The 15,759-nt window shown below is 39.2% G+C and overlaps 1 protein-coding gene across 1 annotated transcript; it reads left to right on the top strand.

The window, feature by feature from the left end:
• Positions 1-2,830: 2,830 nt before the first annotated feature.
• On the top strand, positions 2,831-15,759 carry LOC136243043 (uncharacterized). The gene is made up of 7 exons (XM_066034560.1): positions 2,831-2,933; positions 3,444-3,900; positions 5,709-6,304; positions 6,874-6,929; positions 6,993-7,097; positions 14,494-14,834; positions 15,237-15,759. The coding sequence occupies exons 2-7, from the start codon at positions 3,460-3,462 to the stop codon at positions 15,705-15,707; spliced, it is 2,010 nt and encodes a 669-aa protein (XP_065890632.1). The 5' UTR covers positions 2,831-2,933; positions 3,444-3,459; the 3' UTR covers positions 15,708-15,759.

Raw genomic sequence — 15,759 nt, 5'->3', positions numbered from 1 at the left:
AGAAAGAAAATTAAAACTAATTCAATTGTAAGAATCAATGAATACATTGAATAGACCACGAAATGGAAAAGTTTTTAAAATGGCTATCTCAAGGATTGGATCTTGATGTTACTTTTAGTAGTTTTAGTCAAATCCTTGTAGTAAATTATAAAAGTTTTTCTTTGGTGCAGCTGGCTATTTTGCCTAAGTTTTGTGCAACTAGTCCAATTACCATTTACCACTAGCCAAAGTTAACAACTAGCTTTTTGGCCACACTCAATCAATACTTTTACTCTGTTTTTACTCAAAGCAACTTCTGTCTTCCCAATATATCCAATCTGCCTGTCCCTGACAATTACCTAGATTCAATTCATTTCACAGAACAAGATGTGTTGGAGGCGTTAATTAATCTCAATCCAAACAAGGCTAGTGGCATTGACAACATCCCTCCAATCATTTTAAAGCACTGAGCTATGCCCTTGTCCTACCCATTCACCATCTGTTCACAACCAGTGTTAACAGTGGAACCATGCCAGCTGAATGGAAATGCACAAAATAGTTTCTGTGTATAAATCTGGAGACAAAACCTCTGTGAAAAACTATCGTCCGATCTCACACATTTGTGTTGTATCTAAAGTTCTAGAAAGATTAATCTATGACAAGATAATCAATTCAGTTTCCAACTGCATTACACAATATCAATTTGGATTTCAAAGGAATGCTTCAACTCAACAACAGCTACTTATCTACTTCAATCAGCTTATTTACATTGACTTTCGGAAGGCGTTTGACAGTGTGCCACATAATAAACTACTGGTTAAATTGTGGAATTTAGGTATCACTGGCACCTTATGGAACCGGTTTAGTTACTACCTAAACAACTGAACCCAGTGTATTTCTGTAGACAATCAACTATCTAAGACTCTACCAGTCATCTCTGGTGTACCACAGGGTAGTATACTGGATCCTTTGCTCTTCTTAATATTCATCAATGATTTACCATCTGTCATTACTGCACAACTATTTGAGTTTGCAGATGATACAAAGTGCTTCAGACAAATATTGTCCACGCTTGACATTGAACTCCTTCAAAAAGACCTCAATTCTTTATTTAACTGGTCTGTTAACAATTTACTTTCATTTAACCTGGCAAAGTTTGTGTTTATGAGCTTCCATCGTAAATTCAATTCCATTTACAATGTCAATGGTCACACAATTATTGAATCCTCCAGCTGTAAAGATCTTGGCATTGTTCTTACCAATTCACTTACTTGGCAAGACCACTATGAAATGATCTCCTCTAAGGCCACCAAATCACTTTGCTTACTGCGTAGGGTATTCAAGGACTCTGAATGTGCTCAGGCCCATAAATCATTGTACATTACTCTAGTTAGATCAAAAGTATTGTACTGTTCAACACTGTGGAGACCATATCTATTAAAGGATATCGAATCACTTGAAAAAATACAGCGAAGAGCCACCAAATTTATTTTATCTAATTATCATTCAGACTACATATCTAGGTTAATCCAGTGTGGTATACTGCCATTAATGTACACTTACGAAATTGCTGACATCTTATTCTTTATCAAATCCATCAAACATCCATCTGATAAATTCGACATACTAAACCATGTTAATTGTACTACTAGTACTACAAGATCTGCTGGCTCCAAGCTCTACCCCAAGACAGCCCTCACCAACCCTATTATGAATTCATATTTTTATCGCTTACCCAGACTGTGGAATTCCCTACCAGCGGCGGAGGAAGTAGTTGATATGAGGGGGGGCTCCGTTGAGCTGACCCAGACTTATTTCTATAGTTTGGTAAGGTGAGACCAAAAAAAAAAAAAAAAGGTCACAACCAACTGACAAGAGCTTTCCACCTCATCAGCTACCATTTCTAGCTGATAAACTACATAAAAATCCTTACATAGCTCGCTACACACTGACTACTTTATTAGAGTGACTGCTCTATTAGAGTATCTCGATCTTTATCACGGTTTTCAGCCCCACTCCAAGAAAGATAATTTCGGTGTGATATCATTCTGAGGGGGGGCTAAGCCCCCCTCAGCAGACCTAGGGGGGGCTTTAGCCCCCTAGCCCCCTAGCCCCCCCCCCCCCCCCCCCCCCCCCCTTTCCGCCGCCTATGTTCCCTACCAATATTTGACTTGTCTCAATATTTAGAAGTAATCAAAGTAAAGTTGAAGAAATTTCTATGGAACCATTTTCTAGCCAATTTTGACAATACTCCCTGTAGATTTCATTACTTGTGCCCTTGTTCTCGATGCTCCAAGACTCCTGCACCAAGCAATTATAGTTATTTGTAAGTTATTTAGATAATTGTAATTAGATAGCTATAGTTAGTTAACTACATAGGCTACCAGAGCTGGTGTCTGGTAGACCCTCAGAATTGTATGTCCCTTGCAAGCCAAAATTTTCTGTATGTGTAGTTGTACCACAATTCTGTAAAGCAATATATTATTATTAATTAACCCTCTTTTTTAGCCCCTGAGTCTAGCCTATATACATCAAAATTATCAGTCTTAAAAACATATGAAATATAACTTTAGTTTCTGCACCCCCGAAGACCCCCTGCTCTATATACCTGCTACCCTGGTGCACCTCTCCCCCTGCCAAACCCTGGATCCACCCCTAATTTTTAATAAGGCCTAGCTACACACTCACAACTTACATAGGAAGAGAGGAAAGACTAGCTAGCTCTCGATCACAGTAACAGGCTCTATTGTTTTTACTTTCCGAGTCACTGACTAACATGAACGAACGAACGCACAAACGCGAAATTTGTTGGGTGTGGCTGTACGTAACCGAGTGATTACTAGATATTAACCTCAAAACCCTCCCCCCCTTGTACACAACAATGCTCTGAGAGAAATTGCAATTCGGAAGCCGTTCAATGCCGATGTTAATCTTGCTGCAAACCAATTAAATAAGTAAGCTAGGTGTGAGTTACATTCATAGGCTAGCGTAAGTAGTCATCGAGAGGTATTACGCGAATGCGCGTACAAGTACAGTGATGGAAGCTTGTTCAGTCAGTTGTATGAGGTGTGTCTACTACAAAACGTGTGCAGAGCTAGCTTTGTTGGTGGGTCAAGACCGTTAGATAGTTTGTAAGGTTATAGGTGTGTTAATTCAATTCAATTAAGAGTACAACAAAGTTTAAGTGTGAGGGGATAGGATAGGCAGGGGTCAGTGCCCTTTGTATCATCAAAAATAGTTGTGACTAGCTCATTCACCTAGTTATATTTTACTATTACTACTAACACTTTACAGTGACCAGCACAGAATTTTGGTGATGTTTTCAGGGTTGTACTGCTATGAAATAGAACAATCCAAATGTAATATTGAATTTGATGTGGGTGTGGGTAGCATATCTAAGGCATACATGTACCTGCATGCATTGCATTATAAGGTAAAAGGGCATATGTTTGCCATATACGTAGCTAGCTAACAGTAACAATGGACGTCAACAAGTTAGAAAACGGGAGTTATGTTCAACGTGAAAGCAGTCCTACCACACCACTGCCATCATCCCCAACAACATTGGCTGCAGTGTTGTATGTTGAGAATGAAATATTTGATCATGTTCAATGTCAGAGGGAAGTTCGCAAAAAGAAGGTTACTTCAATCATTGTTCCAAATGGTAGTGGACCTTCCGAAGAAGGATTTGATTATCATCAACGCAACAGTTCACCTGCAGAACCAGAACCTGTTGATGCTCCATGCTGTAGCAAGAAAACAAAGAGATGGTGTTGTAATGTGATAGTTGCTGTAACCTTGCTGACAATAATTGGACTGTTCACACTACCAATTATATTTTATTATGTTGATGTGCCAAAAAATGCCGATTTTAATCAGACTGAAGCAAATACTCTTAGACGTCTACTTGATGACTGCTTGGTTAGTTATGCATAAGTATTTCAAAATGTTTGTTAGCACAGTAGGAGTTGACATAACTAGCTACTGGGGAAATTTAGTGGATAAAAGTTGGTGCTGACTGCAATGTTCCTACATCAAAACTTAATTAAATCTTTTCCTGCTATGATTCCCTTACCAAAAACTTTTTCACAGCATAAGTTTCTTTGCCAGCCAGAATTGACAAACACTGGTGTACATGCACTTTGTAAATTTATCTCTGTATGACATAGCTGTTGTATGGATGTGTTTGTATTTATGCGCATGACTGACTATACAGTATATAGCTATCAGGGTTGAAACCAGGTAGGGTTGATCCTGACCTGGGGTCACATTTTGTCCTGGTGACATAACTAATAGGTAAAAAATGTATACTTGTACTTGAAAATTTTGTAGCTATGGCATAAACACCCTGATCTGTGCTTGTCACAGAGAAATTTCCTTCTTGATTGGGATACTGTAGTTTGGGCTGGGAGGTAATTTAGATAAAAGATTATCTAGATACCTGCAACAAATTTGCTTGTTGAGACAATGGTAATCTATTCTCAGCCACTGTCAGATGGAAAATTGTGGAAAGGTATCAAACCAGTTGAACACATAATGAACATAGTCTACTTAGATTTGCATGACTGTGCTTATGTTAATAAATTCCAAGCAAAGTACAATCCTTCTGGCAGAACAATGAGCAAAATAAGTAGAAAATAAATTGCTTGAAAGGAAGAAAAATTCAAACTAGGGTGATCCCTAAATTTGTGTCACTACCTGTAGGCATACATGGAGTCATGCCCATTATCAATAGGTGTGTTGCAGTCTTTTAGCATGGTCCCACATATTCTCAGTAACTAGGCATCAGTGGTTCTCAGAAAAGCTGGCTTGCTACAAGCATTCAATAATAGTGCATGCCTATTATCATTGTAGTATAACAAAGTTTGTAGATATGCAAGAAGCCGCAGGAAACATGCTTTGCTGTACTTAGTGATGGTTAATATTATTGTAAAGTTTACCTGCATTGTTTTGTTACCATAATGGCTACTCATTTACTTACTATGCAAGTGGGATGCAGCTCTTAAATCATGCCTCAAGTTTAATTAAACTGATAGGTCTGACTCGGATGGCTATCCTGGTCAATGGATCATCTGATTTAGCAGTGCTGAACTGATGTAAATCCTGATACAGCTCAGTAGTACTGCACTGGACTATTAGCATTCACCTGGACTACTGTTAACACATGTATATAAGTGTAAAACCATTTGAGGTGTCGCGTTAGCGCATTTTATGTACTGCGCTCAATCCACTAGTAATCCACTAGAATGTTCCATAATTAATTGTCTTGCTTGTGCTATAGGAATAATAAAGCACTTGGCACCATGGTCTCGATGCTAATTAAGCACTCAGCTTTGCACTTTATTAGCATCTCTGCCGTCTGCCTCATATGAGCTTTATTTTCTATATGCTTTAACATATAACTTTTAGCACTTGTGTTGTTTCCAGTGTTTACTGTCAAAATTCACATATCCCAATATAAAATATATTAATAAAGCATGCCAGCAGTTTCCCACACATGTAGGTGATTAGCCCATGTGGCACATATTAGTTATACTACAGGCACAAGTGCTTTGCCTGGCATGGCAAAGTACTCATGCCTGTGGTACAACTACATAAGTAGATACGTACATAATATGCTTGCATTGGTTGTTAGTGTTAAATAATATATTATTGCAATAAACTCTGTACAGTTTGGAGATTACAAGTCAAAAACACATTAGGTTACATGTTGATGTGTGCTTTATTAGAACAATTCAGAAGATGTGATGACTAAGAGAATGATTCCTGACAGTATTTGTTATAATTATACTGGTGTGTGTTTGGACTATCTCCAAATGACTGCGATGATGTATGGCATACCAACCACAAATGACTCTGTTAAAGTTATGAACAACCCACAAGTGAGCAATCCTGATTCTCTTGTCAACCTGTTTACCAACATTGATCTTGTATCTGACAATTGTGAACGTGATGGGCTGCCATTGCTGTGCAATTATTTTTATCTTGTCTGTAATAGTAGTGGTGATTCACCTGTTGTGCTTAGTAATCTTGAGGAAGGTTGTGTTAATGTCAGTCAAGGAACATGCCAATCAGTATGGGAACTTCCAATAGCTTCAACTATTGTTCCAAACTGTAATGAACTTGATGCTAATGTACCACCCAACACTTGTCATCCTCAGTTTGATATTCGATGTGGAGTTTGTATTCCAATATGTGAAGACTTCTCTGAGACTCCTGAGGACACACAAAATACTATTGATGTGTTCTTCATCATAGCTGCCTGTTTAATGATAGTTGGTAGCATACTTGTTTTAATTGTATCAGTTATCAGGAGAGACGTAATGTGAGTACATGGCAAAAGTGGATCCAGGATGGGGCATTTTGGGCAGATATCCTCCCCCAACCCCTTCATTTGTGGAGAATCCATACTTATTTTGATTGCCTTACTAAAAGTTATGTTAGGCCAAAATCAATTTATCCCTAAACAAATTATATAGCTACATAACCTCGATTTATTGCAAGCTCACCTGAAACCAAAGTCAAACCAGCTGTCAGACTGTCACCCAGTATTTTCATGTGACTAAGCACCTCAGTCTAAAAATAATTATTGTATTTATTGATAGTGGACAGCTGTGTTGCTGGTGTTTAAGCCATTAATAGCCTTTCTAACAGCTTTTATACTTCACAACCATCTGCAAAGGACAAATGGCAAAATCAACAGTACAGTGAGACACTACTAAGAGGTGATTGTGTACTGTTTCAAAAAAATATAGCAACTAAGGAGAGAATCTTGTTCCCCTAAAACTTAGCCTGTTTGTGCCCCTCCCTTTGCCAGCTCCTGGATCCACTTCTGCACGACACTCAACTTTTTTCCTGATTATTGTTTGTATAATCGTTCTTAAAATAATATAGGTTTGATTTTCCTTCAGTTCTGATAGTTTACATGACTTTGATTATGATGGTGATAGGTATGTAAACTATTCCTGTTGTGTTGTGAATGTATGTGCTTTAAACAATTTCTACATATACAGGTGTGCTTGTATTAGTTAGCTTTGGAGCTAGAAAACATTTGTACTGCTCAGAACCAGAATTACCAATTGCATATGAGAATCCGACCGTGTTCTGCCAACTATCTGGTTAGTGGCTCACTTGCTATATTTTAACTGTATCATAACTTATTCTACTCACCAATAAATTTTAGTGACTCTATACCTCCTAATGATTGTTACAATTAAAAGTAGGGAAACAAGAAATATGAAAGATAGTAGCTATTAAAACACAGCTATGTGGGAAATCCCTACATAGACATATACCATCATGTGACTGCTTTATTAAAGTAACTCAATCTCTCTTAGCTATGCGATAGATTAAGGGGTGTGATTTTCCATGTCTTGTATATACAGCAAAACCACGGTTAATTGCAGCCTGGTCAATAAGGGGCGTGGTCACTGAGTGTACTGATTAGTAATGATGTGTTGGCGTATTCTTATAATTTAGAGGCATGATCGGTAATGCAAGCTACTTGTATGTATATACTCCACTTACAGTCACTTAAATATTTTTGTAGCATCTAAATATGCTCCTCTAAGAAAGGTGTCTATGTAGAAAATAAGCACCTCAATATGGTTTCTTTGCATGAGGAAAACGACCATGTAATGGCACATATTCATTACTTATGTAAGCTGGATCCACAAACAACCAACAGAGAATTCCTTTACTGGGCAACTGCCCCAAAAACATGTCATACCTTCATATATATGTGCTGATGTGTGCATGTACAAAGACTGTGTTAATTACCACAAAGGCCTATTACAGTTGTATGTCAATCAACAGTTCTTGCTATACAAAATAATGCTACAAAAATAGATTATAGATACAAAACTACACAATACAAATATTCAATCACCGTCCTCATTCAAGAAGACGTCCCATCTAGTTAGTGTCTAACAAAATCACCAAATCTGTTTGGAGGGCGATGGGTTCTTGTTGGGTAACGTCGCACTGAATCTGCAGTCGAAAGAAGTGGTAATTGGAGTTCTGCATCATCATCATAGTCATCTAAAAGTTCCAAACTACTTCCTATTAAATCTTGTGAACTGTGACAAGTACTTTGGTCAATTGTTGGTTCCACTGGCATTGGTCTTGAATGCTGTAGAGACTGTATTACTTCTCTTGAACAAGGTTTTAATCTATCAAAGTGTATAACCTTACATTGTTGGTTGCCATAGAGATGTTGGATCCGGTAAGTTGCATCAGAAACTTTCTTAATGACTTTGTAAGGTCCAAGGGTGGTGAAGCTTGTGTGACGTTCCCTTTGGGGGTGGCGAGTGTAGCCAAACAAAGTCTCCAGTTTTGTAGGGTTCCCCATGAACTTTTGCATCATAAAATTATTTCTGCCATTGGTGCTCTTTACTGCCATGCTCCCTGACTATGTCAAATGCACTGCTTAATCTGAGTTGCAGAAGTCTAGCATATTCTCCTTGAGATTGGAGTGATTCTTCCCTAGTCCAATACAAAACGTCAATAGGTAATCTTGCCTGCCTCCCAAACATCAGGTAAAACGGAGCATAACTAGTAGAAGATTGAATGCTACTTACGGATGTAATGTTCCCAGTCAAAAGGATGATCTTTGGCACATGTGGCCAACAGATTAAGTAGGGTACGGTTAAATCGTTCAACTAGGCCATCCCATTGAGGATGGTAAGGAGTGGTTCTAGTTTTATTGATGTTCAATAACTTGCAAACTTCTGTAATTAGCTGGCCTTCAAATTGTCTGCCCTGATCAGAGTGAAGTTGTTCAGGAGTTGAAAATCTCAGGAAAATTTCATCTACTAACTTCCTAGCCACTGTAGTAGCTTCTTGGTTTGGCAAGGGAAAAGCTTCCATATATCTAGTAAAGTAATCTGCTACCACTAATATGTATCTGTTCCCAGTATCACTCTCTGGTAGAGGTCCAACTAAGTCTGTGGCCACTATCTGCATGGGGTAGCTAGCAGTAATTGTTCCCATGGGGGAACGTCTTGCAGGAGCAGATGTTTTTCTAGTGGTGCAACTGACACAGGCTCGGCATCAATTTTGCACATCATCATAATGGCCTAGCCAGTAAAAACATTCCTTCAATCGTCCTAAAGTTTTCTCATGACCAAGATGGCCACCACCCATTCCCGGTGAAGCTCTTCAACTATCCGTTGGCGAAGTTTCTTCGGTACAACAAGCTGTAACCTGTCTTGGCTATTATTCAGCTGTGCATAATGATGCCAGAGTAAACCATTCTGAATCCTTAACTGATCCCACTGCTGGCTCAAACAGTGGTACTCCAGTCCTTGGCTCTTAGCATGGCCATCTGTAGGCTTCTGTCCAGTTTCTTTGTCATGTAGTATCTTTCCCACAACAGGATCATCTGCCTGCAATTGACGCATGTCTTTCAGTGAATAACCACCAATGGTGTTGTCTGCACTAATGGTTGTAACCAGCACATCTTCACTTCTACCACACTACTGACATGGCATTCGAGAAAGGGCATCTGCATTGTTGTGTTTCCGTCCTATAATAGTGAACTGAAATTCTTGTAGTTTTTCAAGCCACCTTGCTAGCTGGCCTTCTGGGGATCTAAAGTTTTGAAGCCATGTCAAAGCACCATGGTCAGTGCGGATGGTAAATGGAACTCCAATAAGGTAGTGACAGAAATGGCCAAGAAAAGTGACCACAGTTAAGAGTTCTTTGCGTGTGACACAATAGTTCCTTTCTGGCTTAGTGAGCAGACGGCTATAACATGTTCAGTGCCACTGGGATCACATTGAGATAAAACTGCTCCAATGCCTGTTTCACTGGCATTTTTTTATATATTTTTTTTATTAAAGCTTTACAGCACAAGTGCTGAAGGTCTGTAGGACACCTGGTCCTACAGCCTGCTCAAAGACATTAGACACTAAGACATTAGCTACTTAAGGTGTGTTTGAAAAGTTGCATCTGTGTCAATTATGAAGGGCTTGGTCCAATCTGGCATTGCTAAGATAGGAGCTGTTGTTAGGTAATCCTTTAGTTGGATAAAGGCCTGTTCACATTCATTTGTCCATTTAAAAGGTTTCTTTTGTTCAGTGGTTTGGTGTAAGGGCTTTGCTACTGTTGCAAAATTCTTAATTAAGCGCCTGTAATAGTTCGCCAAGCCAAGAAACTGCTATACTTCTTGGAGTTCTTGCACAGATTTTGGAATTGGCCACTCTTTGATTTTTGATGTCTTGGAAGGGTCAGGTGATACCCCTTTAGACAAAACAATATAGCCAAGAAGATTAACCTTACGTTGAAGAAAATGACATTTACTTGGTTGTATGACATTTACTTGGTCAGAAGGTAAGCTTCCAGCTCAATGGTACTGCTGACTGCATCCCGAATAGACTTAGGACGATGCTGCTTAACTGCAAAGGATACCTGTGGGTCCTTAACTGGTCCAAATATCTACTCAATACCAACTCTTCTCGAGCCTCCTCTTGCAACTTCGGAAATGCCTTGCTAGCCAACAGTAACAGTTCATCGGCAAAGTCCGCCCACGTCTCTTTGTCCCTCTTCCTTCTGCCTTCAAATTGTACTTTGTACAGTTGTTGTTAGCTTGGTGGGTCAAAACATTCAATTAACGCTTTCTTTGCAGTTGCATGTGATTGCTGGATCTCGTGAGCAAGTTGAGTAAACGCCACGTGTGCCTATCCTGTAAGTCTCACTTTCAACCAAAGAAGTTTACCTTCGTCATTCCAATCATTAACAGCAGAAACATTTTCAAAGTGACTCACCCACTCATCGAAACTTTTCTGTCCATCAAAAACTTCTGGTAAGACCAACGGGCGTGTTTGTGCAGGGTGTCCAGGCTGCCGCTCTCCTTCCTGCTCAGTCATCCTCGATGATCCTCTGCAATTGTACAACAGCACAAGGCGCTCTATCAACAATTCTCACAACCTTATTGGGTACCGTTATTTGTTAGCTCCACAGTACCACAGAGGCTTGCGCTTAGGATTCAGAGTTCAGTCACTGACGTCGTAGTCTATCGCCTTGCCGAGACAGGGTCGTCGTGCCGACTACGCCACTGTAAGCTGGGTCCGCAAACAACCAACAGAGAATTCCTTCACTGGGCAACTGCCCCAAAAACATGTCATACCTTCATATATATATATATATGTGCTGATGTGTGCATGTACAAAGATTGTGTTAATTACCACAGAGGCCTATTACAGTTGTATGTTAATCAACAGTTCTTGCTATACAAAATAATGTTACAAAAATAGATTATAGATACAAAACTACACAATACAATTATTCAATCACCATTACACTTAAATTTGCGTAATTAGAAAATATGATCAAAGGGGCAAGCATATTATTTAGAGTAACTGTTAATAGTGATGGATCAAACCTGCAGCGTTGATACTCGTATTTGCAGCATTCGTTTCATGAATACAACTGGACATTGTTAAGGTGCAACAGGTTCTGTCTCTTTGCCTTCTGCAAGTGATAAGACTGCTCCTCGAAAATCTCCAAAAGATTGTCCATTTGTCGAGCCACAGCCCTCTAGCTGGAGCAGAGAAGTAGGGAGCTCAGGCTACAAACGTGTCAGTGGATGGGGATTGTAAGAATAGCCAAACAGAAGGACCTACCGTATAGGAACTACCTGGTACATACAGCATTTGCTTCATGAGGAAAATCATAGATAATATAACTATAGCTACTTATCAGTGAACATGACAGTGAATAATACATAGAATCAAACATACATACATTTATATACAGAGCTTTGCTCAACTACTCTAATAAAGCATACACTTGTTGACAAAATCCTCTAATTGAGTAGTCGATTTGGTGTTCGGATAATTGAGTGTTCAGTTAATCGGTGTTTGGATAATCAAGGTTCCACTGTAATGGCTAAGGCTTTGTGCTTGATTTTTCACTGTTCAACATCGCTTCAACCCAACAGGTTCCTTTTGGTACGTACAAACAATGCATATTTCATGGACTCACCTGTGTCCTCCTTTGTGTCCCATTTATCTTTCTGACAGCACAAGATGTCAATTCATGGTAGCATCATATGATGGCTTCCCTACATTTGTAACAGGAATTGTCCGAGATGTTCATTGTGACTGGATTGATTTCAGAGGCCTTTCTTGTAATATATTTTCTTTTTAACGCTGTGTATCGGGCTGAAAATAGCTGAAAATGAAGTGTAGTGGCCACTTCACTATTTCAGTAATTAATAGTTGGGTCGTGTGTTCAGATAAAAGCAATAAGCCCAGTGCCATTCTTTCTTCTATTGTGGTATGCACGAGTTCACCAGTCATAATAGTATTACACAAAAGCAAGTAGAAAAAAATTAAGAATTTTTAGGGATCAAAGAAATAAACAATAGTGAAACAACAGAGATCACCTACACCTGAATATAATAGCAGAAATTTAATTACTGTAGTCAAGAAAATGCATACCTGCAGGTGTAAGTGATCTCCCTAGTTACTGTTATGCTATGATCTCTAATTGAACTAGTAAAATCATACAATACAATAGTACCAGTATAGTATACTCTCCAAATGGTGTGCAAAAGTCATCATAGAAAGATTTTAAGCAACAAGAAGTACCTTCTTGGAAGAGTCTTAGTGTACCAAGCAGTACGGTAGGTAGTACTGTTTAAGAAGATATCCCCCCAAAAATGATGTGCACCGCCTAAAATTCTGCCTTTAAAAACCACCCTAGAAACATCTTACACGATGGAAATCACCTTTACAGAATAATAGTATTTATTAGTCCTCTAACACATTAAAAGTAAGCTTACAGGTGGTCAGATGTAGAATTTTAAAAAAAATCTAAACTCAAATTTTCGTTCTACCAGCCAGCCAGCCTGCTTGCCCTGCCTGCCCTGCCCTGCCTGCCTGCCTGCCTGCCTGCCTGCCTGCCTGCCTGCCTGCCTGCCTGCCTGCCTGCCTGCCTGCCTGCCTGCCTGCCTGCCTGCCTGCCTGCCTGCCTGCCTGCCTGCCTGCCTGCCTGCCTGCCTGCCTGCCTGCCTGCCTGCCTGCCTGCCTGCCTGCCTGCCTGCCTGCCTGCCTGCCTGCCTGCCTGCCTGCCTGCCTGCCTGCCTGCCTGCCTGCCTGCCTGCCTGCCTGCCTGCCTGCCTGCCTGCCTGCCTGCCTGCCTGCCTGCCTGCCTGCCTGCCTGCCTGCCTGCCTGCCTGCCTGCCTGCCTGCCTGCCTGCCTGCCTGCCTGCCTGCCTGACCACAGTTACAAGGCTGGAGGCCAAATAAAGCAACACACTGCCACCATTTTACACCACAATAACAAACTCTCCATATGCCTTTCGGGGTTCCAACAAATGTGTACACTCTGTGCCTTGTCTTTCCTTTTATTTTCAATCAGGCTGGTCTTTGTCCTTCTTCATGCAATGAAACCATACTGAGGCATTTATTATCCCTATCAACACTTTCCTTGAGCAGCATATTTAGATGCCACTAACTTATTTAAGCGCTTACACTTGGTAATTCAGGATAGGTTCAATACCATGCCTATTAATGTGATCTTGGTTGATTGATAACAATCAAGCACTGAAACTGTACCTCTCAACAATCTACTTACTTGATCACGATTATATTATAGGTCTAGCTGTATTTATAATGCTAGCACAGTGAAATAGTGACACGCTGAAAGGCTTTACTCAGGATATCTAATACAGCAGTCACTCTAATACAACAGTCACATGTGTAATCTGTATCAAGAGTAAATGATCACTCTTGGCTGTATGCTATAACAAAAAAACCCAAACAAATCAGTATAATTATTATTAATTTGCCAATGTAGGTATTTTCCCACCAAGCTATGCTGTATTACCATCATTTATCTCTTGTTTCACTACTTTTTATCACTTGGATCCCTTAAATTAATATACTAGTATGACATCAAATACCATTGGGAGTAGATCATCTCAGCTTGTATTTAGCTGTAGTTAAACCCCACCATAAGTAGGATATCATTGTCATCAACCCAAGGGCGAGGTGAAGCTGAGGTCAAGGTGTTGATAACAGATATCCTACAAGTACAGGTGTGGTTTAACTGCCTTCTATCCTACACTTTGAAGCACTTGACTTCATAAATAATGCAAATAACTGAGGATGCTGATAATGTGCTTATGTCATGCTTTCTTTGAAGCATTTGACTTCATAAAGAACTACAGTAAAGTTGTGTATAGTTTCAATTTTGCTGTGCTTACAGTTATATATGATATGACTTCATGTTTCCTTTGATCCAACTGAATGTGTAAATCAATTTGTCCTTCATATCTAAGGAATCTGACATACTGAGGCTTAACTTCCCATTCTCCTACTTTGATGTAGCTATAGGGCTTCAGTGGGATAGAACAGCTGATTAGTTTTTATTGTTTAATAATAGTCTTGTGGTTAGCAATTTGTAAAGAAAAGCCACCTTACATGATTAAGTGCTAGCACTGTGATAAAATAAAATTTATAACTGTGTGTATGATTATTGAAATTGTGTTATTATATATTTATGCAGGATTTGTGATACATGCTGGATTTGTTCAGATTGTTTTGTACTGGCTGTTACATTTAGTTCACTTGTTTTTCAAGTTTTTCTTTCCATTTGCAATTCGACGTGTTGACACTAAGAACTGGAAAAGAGCTTTCCACTTTGGAGAAGTCATTTTTGTCAATGTGGCAACTAGTATTGCTCCGATTTATGTTCTAACTAAATCTAAGTATTATCCATATGGATATCCACCAAACCTGTGTGTTCCCAATGCCAGTCTCACATTTTATGCCGCATTGCTTCCAATTATTGTCTTCCTATGTACTGGAACCTGCCTGATTGTGTTGATGTTCTGGCGTCTTCAATTGGTAAGATTATACAGTGGAACTATTAGTTAAAATGACACCCTGAAACGTGGACACCTTGATAATCAGGCCACTTGTACATGAATTGGTTCTAATTGTATATTAGTACATACATTTGGACCCCTAACATCAGGACACACCTCTCTAATAAGAACACTGTAGCATGATTCCTAGGGGTCCAGAGTACATAGTATGTCATTGCAGCAATACTATTAAACATGTGATATGTATTTTCCATTGCAGAAGTGTTCTGTGTTACAGAAATGAATGAGATTGATGCATGTGTATAATTTGTTTTAATCAATGATTTTATACACATATTAATTACATATGAATATTATTTAGTAGTTTTAGAAGAATAAGTTGCTGTAGAGATGAAATAACTTATTTTACTATATTCTGTAGCGTACTGGGTTCATTGAGAAAAGCTTCAAAACACTGAACTGTTTCAAACTTACCACTCCAGAAGTAAAGATGCTGATATTGTTGTGCTTTTTTCTTGTGTTTGGAATCTCAAACACAGTGTACTTCAGCTTGTATGCCAGAAATTATGAATTCCTAATATCACTATCAACAGAGTATATTCTTTGCCAGGCTAAAGGTAGGAACGATTCCTGTGAAATACACAAAGATGAGATACAAGAATACCGATATCATGGATTAGCCAATACATGTTACTTACTCATGGGAATGCTGACGATCTCTAACCTGCTGTTTGCTGTACATGTAAAGCAACTCAAAGGACAGATACGAAAACTCTCTAAGAAAGCTTCAGCAACATTTAGAAGTTTGAGCGTAAAGGAAATGCGTGTAACTGCTGCTAGCCACAAGCCATCAGAGCAACCATATAAGTTATCATCTGCAGATGAATATTGAGTGTAATAATGTAATATGTTGTTTTATTATTAGTAATAGTTAAGTATTAAAA

The sequence above is a fragment of the Dysidea avara genome, chromosome 13, assembly GCF_963678975.1.
Source record: "Dysidea avara chromosome 13, odDysAvar1.4, whole genome shotgun sequence".
Taxonomy (NCBI): domain Eukaryota; kingdom Metazoa; phylum Porifera; class Demospongiae; order Dictyoceratida; family Dysideidae; genus Dysidea; species Dysidea avara.
This window is presented reverse-complemented; position numbering and strand designations above follow the sequence as displayed.